General features: G+C 42.0%; 1 protein-coding gene across 1 annotated transcript; it reads right to left on the bottom strand.

Annotated features, from left to right (window-relative positions):
• Positions 1-1,772: 1,772 nt before the first annotated feature.
• On the bottom strand, positions 1,773-21,093 carry hic2 (hypermethylated in cancer 2). The gene is made up of 2 exons (XM_031305720.2): positions 20,826-21,093; positions 1,773-9,494 (listed from the first exon to the last, which is right to left on the bottom strand). Exon 2 carries the CDS (start codon positions 9,438-9,440, stop codon positions 7,716-7,718), a length of 1,725 nt encoding a protein of 574 aa, XP_031161580.1. The 5' UTR covers positions 9,441-9,494; positions 20,826-21,093; the 3' UTR covers positions 1,773-7,715.
• Positions 21,094-21,836: the final 743 nt, after the last annotated feature.

Here is a 21,836-nt window from a genome sequence, read left to right as displayed (position 1 = left end):
AAGGACTATGAGAAAGAGACACTGGGGGGGAGGGGGCTGTAGATGGGTTGAAAAAGGCGCAGTGTTTACCACAGCTGGGCCTGTCCTAACTACAGTAGGTGGAGATGATAGTAAAAACAATACAGTTAGGTAAAGCTCATCATGATCAGTTTTCATGAGAATTTGTTTAATCTTAAAGGAATAGTTTGAAATGTTGGGAAATCCAAAAATTTTGCCTAATGCTGAGCGTTAGATGAGAAGATTGATACAATTTGAACGTTAATTATGAAGCCATAGCTAGGAGACGATTAGCATAGCTAAGTATGAAGACTGTAAGCAGGATGACTGCTGGGGTGACCGCAGTGTAGAAGGCGCAATGATTTCCTGGAAGTCACTCAAGGACACTAATTCAAGTGGTATTGTTCTGCTCCTGTACCTCTCCTTGTAGGTACATATTTGAATGTTGCATTTAAATGTGTTTCAGTCAGAGACACTTGTGTCAAAGAATTGAGCATTCATTGCAAGTTGTTTTAAGTTAGATTTGGCGGAAAAGGCTCCACCGTTTGAGGGAGCTCTCCGTCAGAATCCCAACAGCAATGAGGATCCTGCAGAGAGCTAATCCTCAAACACTTAAGATACAGCATCAGATACAAAACTGTATATGAACACGAGCTTAGCAAGATAATACTAAAGCTTCAATGACACGATAGAGGGAGTTGTGCAGCAATCAGCGCTGGGATTAGAGAATCAGTAGAGACAGTTTACAAAGGCCCTAAAACACTTGATTGATTTGATTGATATGATCCATCAATAAAATACTGACGTGACAGCTGATGTGAGCAGAACTTCAGTGCTGTGCCTGATGTGTCATTATTTTAATCATCTTTTGTTTGTGCTGAAACTACTGTTTTAAGATTATTATTTTGGGGCATTTTAGGCCTTTATTTGATAGGACAGCTTGGACATGAAAGGGGAGAGAGAGTGGGAATGACATGCAGCAAAGGGCTGCAGGTTGGAATTGAACCTGTAGCCGCTGCAATGAGGACTGAGCTGCTGTACATGGGGCGCACACTATCAGGTGAGCTACCCAGCAACCCATGCAACATACTGTTTTAAGTGCACCTTAATGTCACTGGGGGTTTTCTTGTGACCACTGGTGCAGTTTCCCTGTGTTTGGCTTATTTTAAGAAGACTTTTCCCTTTGCCGTTTTACACTTTTGCAATGTTTGTGACTGGTCAAACATTTGCAATTGTGGAAGTAAATATTGTTAATCCCAACGACAAATGCAGCTGTGATTCGTATGAACTTGAAGACTAATTAGCAATATGCGTCAGTCATACAAAAAAAAAAAAAAATCATTTGTATAGGAATTTTCAAGGCATCATAAGGCAACTTATAGGAGGTACAAAAAGGCCAGAAAGTCAGTCACTGAATAACTGGAGAATCAGTGGCAAATATTACAACTTTGCAATGTGGCAAAAGGAAACGACTCAAGAATCCTTGTATCTATTGTCTATGAAGAAAATTGCAGACAGGATTTTACTTCACAGGAATGAAAAACACACGTACAGCACGTTTCACTTAGACATACGTATTTATAGAATGTACATAAATTAACCTCAAGGCTAACTGCACAGGGTAGCTATTACCTGAAATGAGACAGGACACGTTACCTGTGAGCGGGAAGACAATACTCAGATATTATCTACGATCAGGATCACTTACACAATGACAGAATGAGACTTGTTCTTGAGAGTTAGCAACACAAAACAAAGAAAAGTCAAAAGCAGTCTTGGTTTTCAATCAAGCTTTTAATGAAAAGATCATAAAATAACAGTTTATTTTTTCTCACTGCTGTACATTAAGACTGCAAGGTTGTGAGTGCTGAGGTCAGCTGTATTACACTTTTATGACACTTTGAGTTTGCGAGCCCCCATCGCTATGCACGGCGGTGGCTCTGACCTGAATATGAGCTCTCTGAGGAGTGGAGATAAAGAGAGCCCAGCCTGGGTGCTGCCAAAAGCCACGAAAAAGGGTCACAGAATCTCACCTTAAATACTGTTGTGTGCATGTTAGGTTGTGTTTGAAGTCTAGACGGTGGCATCTGTGTTTGCATGAGTGGAGGTGTATGCGCATACATGCCAGCAAAAGTCCACCTGGGTGTGTACACCTTTGCATGTGAAGTGTGTTTGCCAAGTGGGAGGGCTTCTCGGCCTTTAATTATTCATCAGCAAAGACCCTACATGTCCATTCCAGAGCCTCTCAGCCTACGGATCCTGATACATTATTGAGAAGATGTTCCTGAAGAAAACAGACCAGAGAGGAAGCTTGATACATCCACTTCATGGGCAGCTCCACTAATCAACTCTTCAAGTACTTTTTTTTAGCAGCTAATCATGTCTTTTTTATTAATTTAGTGCACATCAAAGTGACACTGTGCCTTTAAAAAAACGAAAAGATGTACAAATATGCTGCTACAAACTCCATGTCAAAAGGATATTTTGGTTACAGATGGACGGCAAAAAAAAAAAAAAAAAAAAAAGAAATGCTGAGATGTAATGGTAAGATAGCACATTTTTGTAAACACTGCAAGTTTTGAGGTAATTTGGTGTTTTCTGTTTTTCAGTCACTACTGCACAACATCACTGGAGGTACAGTAAATACTGTAAATGCAGCAGAGCTGAGGATAAAGTCGCATGCGCAGTAACAGAGATTATAGAGGGTCAAAGGGCTAAAGCAGGGGGTCAGGTGTATCTGAGATACAGCAAGGGACAATAAAGCTTAGAAATGCCTCCATAGCACTGGAGGCCATTTTAAAACTGGCTTTGGTTTAGTCTGCCGAGGTAAGAAGGAGCATCTCCATAATAACTGGACAGACCAGCCCCTCTACTATACAAAATGCCTGGAGAGGATGGTAATAGTAACAACCGTACGTGTAACAACAATAAAACCAAGAAATGAGATGACATGTGAATGCTTAGAGCCAAGTAGTCTCTCAGTTGCGTTTCCTGCTTTCTATATTCATTTTTAAAGCTTTTTAACACTGCATAATGATATGATATTTCAACAAACACACAGGAACAATGATGAGGTAAGAAGAGAAAGACAAAGAGTAAACTGTCAGTTAAATGGGAACTGATATGAGAGTGCCCAGGTATTCCCAGAGGCTTTGAAAAACATACAAAGTGCACTTAGTAAAGCTATCTCACCCAACGTTTCTAAAATCCTCCGATGTAGAACTAATGGACACTAAAAACACATACGTCATGTAAAAGAGAAGGAAGAAGTGGCTTAAGTGGTTTAAGACAAGAAATATAACATCGTCATAAGAACTATCGTTCAGCGGAGAGAAGTGTCGATTATGTGCATGTTTCTGCTGTGTGAAGGTAATTTTTTTTTTTTTTTTTTTTAAATGACAGCAAAATGGCAACACCCAGGGAGAGCAAGCTTAAAAAGATACAGTAGCCTCCGTTCTGCACAGGCAGGTAAGTGTCCTGCCTGTGTCCAAAGACACACACTAGGGTTAAAGTTCAATACCCCTGGTGTGCAGTCATTCAGTGAGAACTCAAGACATCACATGGGCAAACAAAAACACCCATAGTGAATCACATGAAATAAAAACCCTACAGACTGTCAGGCATAACTGAAAGAAGATATTAAATGCCATAGACCATTTTCTTTGAGTTGGAAAAAATAAAATCAGTTCTCCCACAAAAAGGTCAACTTCACAGATTGTGGTTAATGGCTATGTTTTGTGTCTCATTTTTGATTCTCAGCTTGAAATCCTCAAAACAAAAAAATAAAATAAAATAAAAAGGGGGTCCTGCCTCCACCTCCGTCTCACACACTGAGCAAATTATTTTGCAGAGGTGAGGGCAGGACCAGAAATAAATACATTCATCACTGACAATAGACATTTGATAAAAAGAACACTGTCAATAAGTGTTTGCACCAACTTTGTATGAGGCCCGGCCAGCCAGAGGTTTGTGCTGCTTTTACCCACAGAACACAGGCAGCTAAAAAAACAAAAATACTTTCAAGACATCATAAAAAGCAGAAAAACAACAATAACATTCACAGTTAAGACTACCAGATAAGCCTGTTTACATGCATTGAACAAATCAAAGCTACATTGTCCAGATAAGTTTCAAGAACCGCCAGCATAAGAGATGTACCATGTTACTAAAACAACCCAAACCATTCAAGCATCACCCACCCACTCCTACATAGTATGAGACCCAAGCAGCAGAGGTAGTCCTCAAATACATTTGGGTAAACACAGAAACAAAATTGAGCTAAAGACCCTGACTAACAATGCCTTTTGATTAATACGTCAAGGACGCACTGCCCACCCCCATCACTGCAGTCCCATCTGAAGAAGGGCCAGAGGGCAGGGGGCGTGGGGCGCAGGGTCACCCCAAAGCCAGCTGGCAGAGAGGGGGGTGCCCCTAAACCACACACCCCTCCCCTGAATTGAATATGCAGCAGTTCACCCCATGTTTGACGCTATGCTTACGTTTTGGCAGCAACCTCTGTGGAAAAGCATCTTTCAAAAGAAATACACACAAAATCACCTCTCTGACTGGCCGAGCCTCGACTGAGGTCTGTAAAACTGTAAAAGTTTATGTAAACAATGAGATAAATACATGTTTCTTTTTAGAGCCACACATGGTTCCATAATCATTCAAATGTGCTTTGGTTTAAAAAATAGTTTGTGGATTTGGGTATGAGCTTTTTTTCTTCTTCTTAGTTCTTTGTACAACTTTGCAACTATTTCTGAACATACTGCGTTACTAACTAAAATGTAGACTTGTTTCGAGCTGCCTCGCCTTTGTCAAGGCTCTTTGTGTTAGTTGAAAAAGTACCCCCCTGTTTGTCTTAAATATGAAACTAGTGTTTTGCTTTTCCCATGATTAAAATACAGAGAAATCGATACAATACTATGTCTTACAAATGTAGCTGAGAGTCTGCATTCACAGATGCAAAACAATCCCTGAAGTATTTGAATAGTAGTAGTACTAGTAGTAGTAGTAGTAGTAGTAGTAATAATAGTAGTAGTGTGGTCACAGTTGGAGTTCGTAGTTTCTATTCTTCGTTATGTCAAACAAGCAAGCATTCAAATGCAGCTGCAAAGTCTTTTGCAGACATGGCTAGAGATCTTGATGTACAAAAACACCTTTTGCGTGACAGACATTATGCTGTACTGCAGTAAGTGCTGACAATAACGTTTGAAGGCAATGCATTGTGGACTCCCTCTTAAGCTAGAAGAGGTCACAAGCAACAGTGGATCAGGTGATAAATGTTTGTGGTTGGGGAGTGGGGAGTGTGAAAAAGTCATAGATGTACCATGCAATCACTTAACAGCACCTGCTTAACAGCAAGACACCAACATCCAACATAACCAAGTAACAACTCTGGGAGTCCAGGACGCAGGTACCTTAAAACGGTAGTGATGTTTGTGTAACTGTAGCTGCATCCCTATGATAACAAACATTTCACAGATCATAACATGAGGACAAAAGAGGAATAAAAAGAAAATCAAGAAGACCAAGTTAAACCAACATAATAGAGGAATGCCTATACCAAAAACTTGTAGTGAAGGTTCATGCTCCAGAGTGTAACTGTTAAGAGTAGATACACTGGACAGGTTTCAGTGAAACCCACAGGCAACAGAGGGGCCATTCCCAACTTATGGTTGCTTATGAGGTAAAGCTTTAGAGATTTATAATAATTTAAAATCCTCCTGTGATATAATGGAATACAATCAGAAACAAGAGGATGCCACACAAGACCAATGAGTTGTCCAACTGTCCAGTGCATCTCTGCTTCTCCCTTCTTATTACATGTTTTCACAAGTCTGGCTCAAAAAACTAACAAGCAACTTGAACTTCACATTAAAATTCTGATTATAATTCCTATCTTTTTTTTTCTTTTTCTTTTTTTTGGTCTGAACAGAACACATACAATGTCATCAAGTCCTGTTTTTAAAGTCAGGGAATATAAAGTGATAGGAACTCTGGACACAAACAGAAAGAAACCAAAAACATGTTCAGTGAACACGTTTTTAAACGTTACCATTTTCGTTAGGTGGTAAAGTTTATATTATACCGGCCCACCAATCAGCACAAGCTTTCTTTGCAAACCACGAGAACCTTCCTTAGTCTCAGAGTCATTGGCCAAAACTCCATCAAGAGTGGATTTCTTTGTCTGGACTTAGAATATAAATTCATATTTTGTTTTATACAGCAAAAAGAAATCAAAAGTGAAATAATTTAGTATGCTATATATCTTAAGTACATCTTTTTAAAAACTTTGGTTATGAACTTGTCTAGCAAGGTTAGTTAGCTCTGTTCTCCTCAACATTCATAAGATCTTTGGAACACTATACATCTACACTAACTAAACACTTTTTGCTCAAGGCAGGAAGCTACAGTACTTTGAGGTGGAGCTACACTGAGCAGGGTGCCCAAAAAGCTATATTTGACAAGTAAAAACAGCTAAAAACAATATTGTGTAAAATCTATGAGCATTAAAAACCTGTGTTGAGAGATGGGCAGGTTAAAGCATTAGGTGAAACGTTACCATAATCTACACACTTTTTACAATTAATTACATAGGAACTTTCAACTAATCAACATAGAGTTCGTAAGAGTAATCAGAGGTAGCGAGGTCACAAGTCTATATAAATAGACTTTTCTTTTTTCTGAGGGGAGGAAGTTATACAGACAAAAAAATAAACGTACCCACTGAACATAATGTTCAGTCTGAAATACCCTCTCCTTACCCCCACTAAACTACCCCCCCCGCCCCCCACCAAAATCCCTCCCCTCCACAAGAAAAATCCCAAGACTTTCCAGTTTAAACATTCACTGAAACATTACAAGTTCTTTAAGTAAATCAAGTACCTCAAAGGGGTTAATTTTTCCAACCAGGATTCACTCCTGGGAGCACTAGCAGGCAAAACCAAAAACAATGAAAATCCTCTCTAAAATTACTGTGAACAGCTGTAGAGAGGACTTTGCGTATTTGTGGTCTGTAAAACTAAAACTACAACTTAATCCAATGTCATCCCACCATTTCTTTCAAGACTTTTAGTTAAAGCATGGAGATGGTCCCAAACCCAGTTACCCCTCCTCTTACATACAGATCCCCATCACCAATATAGCAAAGTATATAAAGCGGTCAGGGTAAAAATAATCTTTTTGCTGAATTATTGCCAGTATTGTTTGCACGGGTTTTTGGTCAAAATAGCACTGGAATACAGAGGGGACTCTTAAGTTAATCAGTTTGGTGATCAATCTGAAAAACTCAATGCTCAAAGTAGAAGAGAGAAAGGCTGCTGAGGGGTATGCGGTGAGGTTATATTAGTACCACATTCACAATTTACAGACTTGCAATGCAGACCAGAAGTCATGCCACTCTACCATGGCTTTGTGACTTTGGAGAGAGACAGGAGTAATTGTCCCTCTAGAACTCCTGAGAGGTGAGCTGCAGACGTCGCTTGATATAAATGATGACATGAACCTTGCATCAACAAGTTCCCACCGTCACCAAGAGCCCACTGTGGCTAACAGCTACGTCATTCACTTAGCCAGGGCGTCGTAAACTGGAATTAGTATGAGGAACTGTGAGTGTCTGCATGTGAATGTGTACATGTGCGTTTCTTTGCTGTTGAGATGGAAAGGTAGAGAAATGTTTTTTTTCTATTCCCAGAGTTCTTTGGCTTGATGCATTTCTAAGTGGGTGAGGTGTGCATTCTCAGGTGACTGATGAGGTTGCGCTGCTGGGTAAACTTCCCCCCGCATAGCTGGCATTCATAGGGCTTCTCTCCAGAGTGGACACGCATGTGCTCTGTCAGACGGTACTGGCGTGTGAAGCGCATGCCACACTCTTCACATGCAAACGGCTTGAGGCCAAGGTGGCTGCGCATGTGGCGTGTCATGGTGCCTCTCTGGGTGAACATTTTGCCACAGATGTTGCAGGGGAAAGGCCTGGTCAGCCAATGGCTCTTTTCATGTTGTCTCAGAGTTGCCGGGTCTTTGTAGCTCTTACTGCAGACTGTACACTTGAACGGACGTGTTTCAGAGCCAAAGCTGGAGGGTCCCACGGGGGCAGAGAGGTCCTCTGCCTCCTCCTCATCTTCCTCTTTCACAAAGGTCCCTCCCTCCTCTTTGATGTAGAGCTCATCCTCATTGTGTGTCTCCACATGAGCATTGAGCTGCTCAGAACTGGGGAAACCCTTACCACAGGGAATGCACACATAGAGGTTGTCTCCAAATGCTGGCTCAAAACCTTCCTGCCGGTACACGTAGTTGGCGCTGTGGTGTCCCCCTCCTGTTCCTCCTCCACCTCCTGCACTCTCTCCGTCACTTTGCCCACTCTCATCAGTGTGGTCCTGGCCATTCTCTCCTTCTTCCTCATCTTTGCACTGGAAGGACTGGTCAGAGGAGCGGCCATCTTTAGGACCCACAATCACCCCATTAACCAGGGACCTGTCATGATCTTCAGACTTCAACCCTGACGCCTCTTTCTTGGGCCATTCGTTCTTGCGAGCACCCTGCCGGGATTTCTTCTGGGGTGGGGGGCCATCAGGCTGGTTTTGGGTTTCTTCTGAGGCTTTAGAAGAGGAGTTGAGCTCCATGGTTTCAGAGCCACAGGTGTCCACACCTGGTAGGGTGGTAGAGGAGTCATCCAGTGAGGCACTGTTGGTTGTGGATACTGAGGCAGATTGAGGGGACTCTTGGGAGTTGCTGTGTGGGCTGAGGGCATCCGTGGCTGTGCCCACAGAGGGAGGGCTCTTCTTGGACAGGTCTAGTCCAAGGTCTGGTTCCCCAGCACTTCCTCCACTGCTGAGGTTACCGTTACTGCTGCCATTCCCTCCATTCCCATTCCTCCCAGAGCTGCCAACAAACATTTCATCGTCTGAGAGCTTGTCCCGAAGGCCTTCATCTGGCTGTGGCTGGTCGGCATCGGAGGGGGTCGGAGGATAGTGGTTTTTGGGGCCAGCAGGGGTAGAAGTGGAAAGGCGCTGGTTGTTGAGGCGTAAGCGGCTGAGGGGACCTGGAGTGGAGGGTTTACCTGGCAGGGCTTTCCCACCACTGCGCTTGAGCTTCTTTCTGCACAGAGCAGCGAGGTCATGGAGCTGGAGGTAGCTGGCTGCGGTTAAGAGGGCACTGAAGTTCCGCTCACTGCTCTGGTCTGACGAGGACAGGAGCTTCCCAGTGTAGATGAAGTCCAGAACTTGTCTGAATACAGAGGGGTTAACCATCTCTGTGTCAAGGTTAATGAGGTTATCGTGGAGGACCAAAGATTTGAAGTAGATGCTGCTTGCAGCCAGGATGTTCTTGTGGGCACGGAAGAGTGCATTCTCCACCACGATGATAACATCACACAGGAAGCCCTTGGCTCTCTGCTGGTTTAGTTGCAGCAGCAGTTGTTTGGCATGATTTGGCAGTTCCATTTCCACCTTCCTTCTTTCCTTCGCTCTCTCTTCCTACACGAGCACCACCTGAAGCTGCAAAAAGAAAAGAAAAAGTGGTTAGTTTCACATTTAAGACAGTTAGACTGGTACCATGATCAATGACAGGCCGTTCCATTCAGTGTGTAAGCTAGAGTAAAGAAATGAAAGAAGAGTAGAGGTCTTTAACAGAGCGCACAAAATGTTTCCATACTTGAGTTGGCAATGAGAAAAAGCCCAAAAATGTTGACCTGGCAATGTGTTGTACTAGCTAGTTGTACCGACAGAGCTCGCATTGTTCGAAAACAATGTGTTTTTGTGCAAGCTTGGTTTAATTTCCAGTTTATTACAGGATTAAAATGCAATACAGACTGAAAAAAATGACAGTGCTTGCATGTCTGACATATCTAACAATTAAATTGCATGTGTTATGACTGTACAGTGAGTACATCAATCTAAGCTTTTAGCGCTCACAAGGAAAGTAGCAAACTGTTAGCACAGCATGCCACATAATCAAACTGGAACCCTTTCCTTCCTCTCAACTTCCTTTTTTATCAAATTACAACCCTACATGGATCAAGTTCTGATACACATTGCCACTGTTCTGGCACAAAAGCCAAAGGGGCGGAGAAGAAGAAAGGGTAAAGTAACTACTTTCCTAAGGTGCCTCCCATCAGCTTCTCTTCCCTATCTCTGTGGAGTAACAGGTTTCGGTGGGGTGCCCTCTTTGGAAACTAGGCCAACTCTAGCCTTCATTAGGTCATGGTAATGTCAGCCTTGCCCCATTGTCTGGGGGTGGGGGTCAGTGCCACAGCAGGGCCGGGGGGGAGGGATTAGGTGACACCTGAGCAGGTAAGCTAAACTACACAGGAGCTAGGGCAGAGGAGGGGGCTTGGGGGGTGGGGGGGGTTTAAAGACAAGGACAGCAACACCTGATCCTCCAGAGAGGCCCTCATTTAAAGAATTAGGACAGAATCTCATTTACTGTTAAACTACATAGTTATGACCGTTGTGGTACGTATGACACTGAACAAACAAATTTTGTGAAAGAAATGTACTGCAATAGATGCATAGTCTCTCGACAGCACAGGTGTGATGTAACAGTAGTAGTGTGCTTTAGTTAAAGCACCAGGGTGTGTTATTGACTCATATTTAGCATGTTCTTAAAGCCCTAGGCATGCTGGGAAAATAGACACACATCTTTAATGCCACTGATCAGAGCAGGGTGTATACCGTATTACAGGAGATTACATAGCAATGCAGAGAAATGCTTAACTCAAGCCGTAAATACATGTGAAAATGTGCCATTTCCACCCAGTGCAAACAGAGATTTACTGAAAATCATGTTTCATAATACGCAGCAGGAAAGAAGGGAGTGGTTCCTCAACTCAGCTAGAGTTACAGAAGCAAGGACTCACTGAGTGACTGATTTAAGTCATAGGTTCACAGGAAGAATAGCGTGTGTTCAAGACAGGAAATACACAGCTGGTTGCTTACATTAAATGTAGCTGCAATGACTCTGTAACAGATGTGTTGCGACTTACTTCTAAAAACTATCCTGCAGCGCACCATTCAGCCGTTAAAACGAGCCGTCATTGTAATTATAATCCATCCAGAGGTTAGTATGGTAATCCATCAAGGAAAGTTATTTTTGGATCCTTTTGAAAAAAATAATAAAAGCGATAATTCTATGTTTGATGCAGGGCTTACGTTAGCCGGAAGATTTGACAGATTAAAAGGAACACTACGGCCGATCGACCGGAACTTTAAGTAGTCTAATTTGAGCCTGTTGCAAACGGTAACGGCAACATTCAGTTTAATTTATTAAAGTTTGACAGGGTACAGCAGCTTAAAAAAAACAAGAGCATAAAAAACTGGCCTGTTATTGCATATGCACTACAGAAATCCTCTCTACAAATGCGACCATAGGCCAGTCTTCTATTTATATACTTTACAGTTCATCTTTTCTCTTCATGCCCTTATCATTGCATAATCTATACACTTGTTCTGTATATTATTTATGAAAAATATTGGCCGTCAAAAAAGTCTTACGTAAACCCCGGTTTGAGACACCTATGCCAGCTATACAAACAACTGTTTTTACCTCTCTCATGTCTCTCAAAGTAGGAAGTAGTACTAACTCCCAAATATTTATTCAATAATTAGGGGTCAAAAAATATACTGTATATATAGGACTTCAGCTTTCAGTTTATAAACGGTACATGACTAAACTCTCTGTTCTCAGTTCACCAGTGAGCTGAACTGAACATTCAGACGTAGTTCGGTTTGATTCAGTGAGTGGGACTACTACAGTCTGAGCTCTGGTCAAGCACTGAACAATTCAATGAACGCATCTTTTGAAAAAATCTTTTGTGAACTGATCATAGTGATTCAGTACACTGAAAAGACAGAGTTTTCCCATCACTAATCATTAGTCTCAGGTACAGGTCTGGGCTTGCCTCCTCTGCTTTGACACTTCTACTCATGGTCTTCTTCCCCTCCCCCGTCTTTCCTCTTCTTCTCCTCCTTTCTCTCTATCCTCCCACCCTCACACCAGGCATGAACACACCACAGGAACAGTTCGCTGTCCCCAACGTGAATTATAATGAGCTATTCTGGAATGCATAACCCAGATCTGTAGTTAATCGCAGAATGTGCAACAGGGGTGTACGACACTCAGCTCTGCAGGCGGTAATGGAGAAGAGGGCTGCTAGAGAAAGAAAGGCCTCTGCTATGATGCCAGCCAGGAAGCCATATATCAGTCAAGTCTCCACACACACACACACACACACACACACCTGCAGGCTTTATGGGGGGATTCAAGAGGTTTTTCCAGCAGGCCGACATAAAAAAGGGGGCTGGGCTCAGAGTAGAGAAGCCAGCTCAGGAGAAAAGAGCCCTTCCCCACCCCCTCCTCTTCTCATCCCTCGTTCTCTCTCTCCTCCCCCCATCACCCACACAGCTACCCTCTCCCCCTGGCCCCTCCAGTACGGTGCTGTGCCGGCTGGATTCCAGGGAGCTGCTAATGGATTACGGCTGATCTATATGCAGCAAGGGTGGGACACATGTAGGCACAGCTCCCCTTCCAATAGTGCTGCCCAGGAAAGCAAGCTTAATACCACAGAAGACAGATAGGCCTGCACCATCATGGCAGCTCCATCTGTGACTGCCCAGCGCTCCTTGCAGTTAGTAGAAACATTTTCAATACCATTTCTAGACTGTTGTTCTGTTACAGCATCGCAGCCTCACAGTTATGGAGTGTCAGGGATGGATGAACCATTAGAAAGATGACCCTACTAGAACAACTAGCACAATGTTTCCAGTATGCAGGATGACCAGTTCATATGTATAATGTTACTTAGCAGGCGAACAGCATTTCCTGCAGGGTTGGATCCCTGTATTTTCTAGGCCCTCTGCAAAGGCTGGCAGAGAGATTGAGAGGTGGCAAGATAGCTGGTCAAGAGGGCTGTGAGAAAAAAATACTTGGTCTGACCAAATATGGCACCACATACCAACCAAAGACAGCTCTGGGCTCGGACTGCAGACCAGGGTAGACTTTGCCCTTCAAGCACAGGCACAGATCAGCTTACCTTGCCTGCAGTAATACCTGTTTGTTGACTGTGCCCCGATCACGGACCAAAAAAAGGCCGGTGATAGGGCTTTTCTGTAGCAGCTCATCGGCTCTGGAATAGCCTGCCAGAGGCCATTAGACAGGCGGAGTCTGTTGATATTTTTAAGATGCAGCTTAAGAGACACTTTTATTCTCTGGCTTTTCATTTTTAATTGTGATTAATCTGTGTTCTTTCCTTCTATTTTATGTATGTATGTATGTATGTATGTATGTGTGTCTATATAATCTGTTCATGCGATTTCATGAGTTTCAACTTGTTTTTTAACTCGTTTCTACTTGTCATATTTCCACTATATCTATGTATACTGTATGTGTGCTTTATGCTGGTATGTTTTGTCTTTGTGAAGCACTTTGGTGCAAACATCTTTGCTTTTAAAGTGCTATATAAATGAAATGAAAATAAACTTTAAAAAAAATGACTGTGGCTTAATGATAGTGGGGGAAACCTCATTTTAAAAACACAGCACCCTACTGCTTAGCTTCAACCTTGACTTTTTTCAGGATCCTGCTGAAGAGGAGATGAGCAGGAAGGGATGTTTACACAGACATCAACAGGATAACACATCAGTGTGTTGGTCCGTGAGGAACTGAAAACTAGTGAGCGTCAAAGTGCCCCCAGCAGTGAATTAATGCGAGTCTCCTCTAAATTAACAGGTTACACCAGCGATCTGGATGATCTGGTTTTACTTAATTTACTGGTGCCTGTCATTGCATCCTTTTTGCAAGGAGTTTATGGATTAAACAGTGAGCTAGTAAACCTTTCAGAGTCAGTGTTCATGGAGCGATGGTGACTGCGAGAGCAGTGGGCTGTGGCACTAATCTCCTGAACAGAGGGTAGAGAGCCAGGAGAGAGGGCAGAGGTGAGGCAAAGTCCTGTGGCGCAATAACAAAACACACCCTACTACTGTGAAAGGTCATCTGCTAAACAACCAATAGAAAACAAGGCTGAGTAGGATTTAAAAAAAATCATACATAGCAGGGTTATCTTTCAAAGCGATTCGTTTGAACAATATACAGTAATGACTTTGTAAAACTGTGTAGATGGTCACATAATGCAGAAGATGGGCAGAACAGACAGATGTGCAGGTAAGACTGTTTGAAGCCGACAGGGAAAGAGAGTCATCATGTACACGAGCAAAAGGCTTCCCTGAGTACACATGCGCGCAAGCACACGCACACACATACACACACGACGTGTGCACACACACGCAAACACACACACAGAGAGAGAGTATGCTGGTGGGCAGAGGGAGTGGGGGAGGGGTTAGGGGGATGGTACAAAGCCAGTTTGAAATACAAACACCGAGCAACCACCTCGGAGCCATTTCAACATGGCTGACGCTGCTGCATGGGTAAGGTTGATCCATGCAGAACTCGTGGGTACTGCAATTTTCTGAGTTTCAGTTCTCTCGTGAGTGAAAGGACGGCTCACAATACAATGGGAAGATTAAACAGAGCAGCTGTGCTTTTCGGCTACCAGCTCTATATGCTCCTCTCCACCTGTGAGATATCTACTGCATCAGAGGAAAATAAACCATCGCTCATGATTTAATCATGATTTCAGCTTTAAGAAACATTCAAGAAACTTTGGTCCACAGCTAATGGGTTTAAATGCACACACAACAATGGCACAAATCAGGTCAAGGCAGGAAATTGGAGAATGTGTTTACATGCACCGCAGTAACCTGTAAAACCTGCAGTTACATGCAGATGGTCAGTAAGTAATTCTACCTCTTGGATATGTTTTGAATGCAGTCACATAGAAGTGTATTAATGAGGATTGCTTTTTTATTTTTATTTTTTTTATTACTTTTTTACTTTTAGAGAATTTGGTTTGGGCATGCTGTGCAGTGCATGCTGTGTGCATAATTTACAAACTACTGTTCAACTGTGGAAACTGGCCTGCTTATTTCAGTTTTAATCAGAGATTGGATTGGTTACATGCACTTCTAATTTGAATGATGTTTCCTTTCATCCCACCAGACTGCTGTCACAGCAATACTTTCCCTGTCTGTAGTCTTTGTCATTCACATGCACAAAAGTTAAAACCCCTGTAGAAACCCTGTTAGGTGTATACATGGCATAGCAAAAAAGCTTAATCCAAAACTAACTAAACTAATGAAATAAAATTCTAAACAAGCCACAGAGTCTTGGATTTCATTTTCTAAACTAGATACAGTGATGATCTAGTGCAGTACTGTGGTGCCAAGGAGAGCAGAACATTCAGGGTTTGTGTTCCAACCAGAGACTACAGAGTGTGAAATAAAAAGTGAAATCACCAGCTGTGGTCTTTGCTTGGTATAATAACCTGCCTATACTTGTTTCTCCATGGCAAATGGTTGAATAGCTCTGATGCACAGCATCTGCTGGAATTCTGGACACTGATCCAATTCTTGGTATAATCTCTTCAGAAAAGCTGCAGGGGAGACGTCCTGCTGTACAAAAGCTCAAAAACATTAAGACAAGGAGGAACGACTGATCTGCCTTGTCTTAGAGACATGAATTTCTGCAGAATTGTTAGATATAAATGCTTGTGAAAAGGTGAATGACCCTAGTACTGCATGGCTGAAAGAGGAATAACTTGAATTACAGTATCCCTACCGCCGTCTGGGTAGAACCCTTCCAATTAAGACCCATTTTCTGTCAGGCAGTTCAGCCATGTTACAGACAAACAAGTCCTGCCCAGGGTGCAGTGGAATGAAAGGAGCCCCGTCCATTTCATCACAGGAGGGGGCCAAAGGTTGCTGCGTACCCCATATGTACCAGTGCAGTGCAGCAAGGGAAGAAAAGCAGAGACTCTCTCACACACACACACAAACCACCTTACATGTCCACAACTCAACCTGTAATCAAACCCATGGATCCATATCTGTGCGAATTCATGCATTGTCTAAAAATGCCTGTCTAAATAACACCTTTTGCATTTTAGGATTTTCTTGCAGCAAGGCATTAACACCAGTGAAAAGAAGAAAATAATTCTGGAGATTTCTGACTTAAGGTCATGAATGAATGTCTTCTGTGGTGTGCATGTCATCCACAGGTAATACTAAATGTTAAAGCCAAGTCAAAGGGAGTAACAGGTATACAAGTTCTCTCTCATTTGAATCTCTCTCAAAAATCATCACATTTATTGTTGTGATGTGCTGGATGCATTGCCTAACCTGGGCACAATCCCCTCCCTTTTATTTTAAAGACAATTTAATGTCATAATAAAATAGGTACAATAAGTTACAAAGACAGGCCAGACAGGGCAGAATGCCAGATTTAAGGATAGCTACAGGTATGGGAGTATGTGCAGGCAGAAGTAAGTCATGACTATACAGTTGAAAATACAATGTAAAAGACAAATGTTCTGTAACATTAAAATGTTTATTTTCTGGGACTGTTTTGTTGGATTAATAGTAGTTTAGGAGATTTCCCTTATGACTGTTAATACATTTGCAAAAATGGGGATCAAAATTACTAGCAACAACATAATAGGAGCAGGTTGAATTCTCTGCATAGCCAAATCCCTTCAAATGCCTTATTGAATATATTTTGCATAAGCTTCCGGCAAATTTAGGTAACAAAATTACATTTTTTTTCTCTCTCTCTCCCTCCCCCCCCCCATGCTGCATTGTATTTTGTGCCTCTGTTGCTGCATCCAAAGTGCACCCTGTAGTACATATATAAATACAGAAATTAACACTGAGACTTTCACTGAGGCTACCAGCAACTGGCCCCCACGCATTCTGTATCCAACTGTGTACCTTTGCCAACTGTGAAGTAATCAACCACTTTACCAACAAGTGAACATATGATTGGTATGACAAAGTGACCTCTGTCTTGAGAGAATGAACTTTGTTGATGAGATAAACCCCCCCACACTCCACCCCATAAAAAGCAGCAGACCCACATGACCTGGAGCCTAACGTGTTGGCTAAGGGCAGAGGGCATGTTGGGTAAGGAGAGATCCTGTATGGTCCAAGGTTTTACAGAGCTGCCACCCCCTCCTCCTCCTCCAGCCTTTAAACACTGCATAACCTTCTGGCTATCAGCACTACATTCCACAGACTGTTTCTTCTTCTTAAAGAACAACAACCCTGCCCTGAGGTGCTTTAGCCACTGCACGAACCACACTGCCCTCGAACAGGCAGCACAGAACAGAACAGACAGATCCGTATAGATACGACAGCCTAGCACAATCTATAAGTCCTCGTTTAACATGTCAGCAGAACATACAGTCTAAGTAGCCTTACTGCATTGTGCTACCCACACATGCCACTGTAAGCCATGTTCACAATGTACACAGGATACTGTGTGTGTGTTGAGAAGGGAAGGGACAAGTAGGGTGAGGCAAGACCAATCATGACTATCATGAGGCACACACACATGCAAGGGCCTCAAATTACCCTCCAGGCCCCCCTTTGTAGTCCATAGTAATCAATGAAACAAGTCACACTGATCAGTTGACTTGACTTTGTCATTTTAATGGCCTAAATTAACTTGTTCGATGCTTATTACTAGATGGACCTAATTGTAATGTAAATTTGACAACAGCAGATGGTTAGGCTGGTGATAAAATAACAAGAAACAGAGTACAATGGTTGCTTTTATTAAACTTTCTGGTCTATATTTCATCTAATTTCTGTTAGGTATTTCTGTAGAGATACCAGTTTTGCTACTTATCTGCCGCAAAGCCTAAATAAAACATTGTCAGCGTAATATAATTGACCCCAGCTCTTTAAAATGCAACACAGTATTGTCACTCACAGAGGTTCATAATTTCTGTATTCCTGGGAAAAAAAAAAAAAAAAAAAAAAAAAAATCACATGAGCTAAACATGGAGTGTTCAAAGCTAATGCTGTTACAGATGCAGCATTGTCATCATCAAACACTTAAGGCAGTTACAGCCAGGAGCCATATTCCAGCTTTACAAGCCTCACTAAATTAGATTATGTGTATAAAGTTTAAAATATATTTGGATGTGGTCGGGCTGGCTCAGTGGGTAGAGCAGGCACACAGGTAGTTTAGAGGTGTATGCCTCGACGCAGAAGTCCAGGGTTCGACTCTGACCTGTGACGATTTCCTGCATGTCTTCCCCCTCTCTCTCCCCTTTCTCACCTGTTCTGTCCATTAAAAGGCGGAAAAGGCCAAAAAAAAAAAACTTTAAAGTGCCCATATTATGAAAAAATCACTTTTTCTGGGATTTGGGGTGTTATGTTGTGTCTCTGGTGCTTCCACACACATACAAACTTTGAAAAAAATCCATCCATGCTGTTTAGAGTGAGATACAGTTTCTGAATGTGTCCTGCCTTCAGTCTCTGGATGAGCTGTTCAAAATCGGCACGGCTTGTGACGTCACAAGCCGAAACGAGCAGGCTAACTGCAACCATTAGCTCGTAGCGTTAGCATGCTAACGCTAGCATGCTACCTCGTTCTCAATAGCAAAGCACTGCTACAACACACACAAGGTCACCATAATCTACAAAACAACTACTTACATGTGCACCCTCATTTAGAAGTCTCCCAGCTAATCCTGCCTTGTAACTGACCAAAGTTATAGAAACAGCCTTTCTTTTACTGTCTATGGAGCTAGCTAGCTGACATGATCTACATCTGAGCTACTGCACATATGAGTGCAATCAAAGATAGTACAGAAGAAGAAGAAGAAGAAAAGAGGTCTCACTCTGTAGCTAAAACAGAGACCAGGTGAAAAGAGGAGCTGCAGCAGTGAGAGAGAGCGGTGCAGTACAACAAAAATATGGTGTTTTTTGAAAATTAAACCATGTAAACCTATTCTGGTACAACCTTAAAATACAATTATGAACCTGAAAATGAGCATAATATGGCTGCTTTAAAAAAAATATTTTTAAATGTATTGTTGAAAAGCACAATTCAGCTAACTGGTAGGCCAAATGTTAGGCTAACAGGCAGAGCAATTTCTCACTCCAACTGCACTTCTAGGTGGGTGTAACCTGCCAAAATATAGTCCTATTGTCTTCATATTATACAGCACCCTGCAACCGTGAACAGGATAACAAATTGTGAAAAAATATGGATTCATCTTATCTTATCGCCCTAAAGTTGTGACAAACTTTACCAAGACAAGAGTCTAGAAATGCCTCAGTATCTGTAGAACAGTGACACTTTAAAATCTCTTAACAAAAAAACTTAAAAACTGCCCTGGATGTATCCAATCTAAAGAATAAACACAGTTCACTTTGTGTGATTAAGCTACAAACAAGACTATGCTAAACCTTTTTGCCATGCATGACGAGAACAAATACAGGAAAGTAGACAGACATAACTGATATTGGACAACTGAGGGCCTCTGGCTATTGCTAGGACAGCAATTACTCAAGCATCAAGAATGACAAATGTATTACAAAAATGACTTTAAGAGAGTTATCAGTCAGTCTTATCAGACATTCATCAATTGTTCTAAGTTGATACTAAACAAAGTAAGAGACATATTGTGGAAATATTTTGCAGAACTAAACATTTAGTTATACAAAGCAGTAGCCAGTCAAGGGAACCCACATTGCTGTCATTCCTGTGCCTTATTATCTCTATGCCCCTTGGTACTTTAACAACACTAATCACCTGAGAAGCCAAGCTGCATTTCCACCTGAACACTGAGCACATACATTGTTTTATTAGCTACCAAGTGATTTGTTGTTGTCATGAATTAAAGTTTAATAATCAAATATTCAACACACCGATGTGGCTTTTTTCATTTCTTTTTTTGCTTTATCAGAATAATAATTAACACCCGGAAATCAATATCATGCAACGCTGTTTCTATAAAGCAGTTTTGGGTCACAATGTAGCCTAATGTTACACACACGGTAGCCGACCACAAAGATGGTCGGTGTGTAACAGTAGCCCACCTATAGGCTAAACAGATACAATTCCCTGCATCGATACAATTCACGTTTATTGTTAATACAACGTTTAAAACCGAAAGTATAGGCTATACGTCTACATTGTACTGGGTAGCTTATATGTGCAAGTTAAGTCCTGTTAGATCATTGTTTAATTAGCCGTACCTAAGAACGAGGTGGCTTAGCCTACACATAAACAATACAGGTGACACTCGGCTGTAACATCTCTATGATTGTAAGGATCATTGCGCAAAATACCGTGCGTAAAATCAGCAGAATCAATCCGGTTTCTTTTTACACATTAGGTACAAGTTACAGCTATTTGAAAAAAAACAACCTCAGTGTTACCCTGTTACACGAGAGAGATCGATTTATGAAACATTCAGCTCATTACCCTTAATTTTAGCAAACAATTCATTGAACATATTGGATTATCAAAACAGAGAAAACGAGGTAAAGTGTGGAAAACATTTGTGTGAAGCGCTACGACGAGCCGTTTGTAGATTCATTCTGTCGCCTGTGCTCTGCCAGCCTGGTGAATTGGTACATACTCGTCCCGTGGGGCATCTCTTATAAGCACACGACGCCAAAATAAACGCCACAACATTTGCAAACCATTTATCTGCGGTTTCGAGTAGGAGCCGCGATCAACTAAAACAAATAATGTGGGATTTCTCGGGTTGCCAAGCTGGCTGGTAGAGCCAGAATAGGCACCAGCGGAGCCCCTTTTTGTTGGCACGCCGTGGAAAAAAAAAAACACCACCGTAACGCCGAAAACCCTTGCGATCCTTGCAGCAGCTGGGAGAAAAACGATCCGATCAAATCAGACACGAAAGCATCCCCGTTGCGCATTTACAATCCACCTTAAAGAGAAATAAATCTTTTAAATACCTTATTACATCGGTAGGATCGTTCTCAAGCGTTCTTTACCATCCTCTTGCTCATCTCACAGCCTTCGGGACGCCATGTTGCAAGCTTATGACGTTAGGCTTCCTCACCCCTGACCCACATTTGAATAGAAACCAGCCCAGAGTGGAGCAGAGAAAACATCCCACTGTGGGAGGGTCTGGCCACTTGCTCAGCCCAGGACCCCTGGCAACTTTACCTGCAAGATGGCAGAGAGAGAGAAAGACAGACGGGATATGTTCACACTGTGGTTTAGGCCTTCTTCTCCCAGCAGCACGACTCAGCCATGGTCCTATACTGCTGAATGCAGGTCTACGCTGCAAAAAATGTCTGACTTGACAAGTTACTTTGTGTAATATATACCCGTTTCTCTGATTAAAAAAAAGAATGAAACAAATCACATTTTTTAATGAAAGGGTGTGAGCGAAACCCGCATGTTTCGAATGTAGTTTCACCTAAATACAATTTAAAAAGAGTATCACTAGGCCATGAATGGAAATAAAGTGGCAACGCGGATCACCAGCGGATTTCCATTTTATGTTAGAAATTGTTCTAATTAAGTTTGTATGGCAAGCAATTAAATTATCTTGTATGGTTTAAAAAAGCTCGTTCCATAGATGCAGATTAAGTAATTTGATATTGTTTTGCAGTGTACACTATGTTTCTATGCAAGCTCAAGGAGCTTCACTTGTAAACTATGCAGTTTCAATATGCAATTATTTAATGCGCATGTTGCAATCACCATAGACAGCTGCATCAACCCTGCTAATTCTGAAATCAGTTAGTTGGACTTAAGATAATAATTGCAACTTGAGACTTCAAATTTGGGTTCAAAGCCATATAACAGATCTCAAAATGATTGATTGTCAGATGATTTACAGCCGAGAGAGAGAGAGAGAGAGAGAGAGAGAGAGAGAGAGAGAGAGAGAGAGAGAGAGAAAGAGAGAAAATGGTTCTGGTTCAAAAATTGGGCACCAGATGTGCGGAAGTGTGACG

The sequence above is a fragment of the Sander lucioperca genome, chromosome 2 (genome assembly GCF_008315115.2).
Source record: "Sander lucioperca isolate FBNREF2018 chromosome 2, SLUC_FBN_1.2, whole genome shotgun sequence".
NCBI lineage: Eukaryota > Metazoa > Chordata > Actinopteri > Perciformes > Percidae > Sander > Sander lucioperca.
Note: the sequence above shows the minus strand (reverse complement) of the source record. Positions and strands in the feature narration are given on the sequence as shown.

Coding starts and splice junctions, on each gene's coding strand:
- hic2 (XM_031305720.2), bottom strand. CDS start 9,440: ATGGAACTGCCAAATCATGCCAAACAACTGCTGCTGCAACTAAACCAG.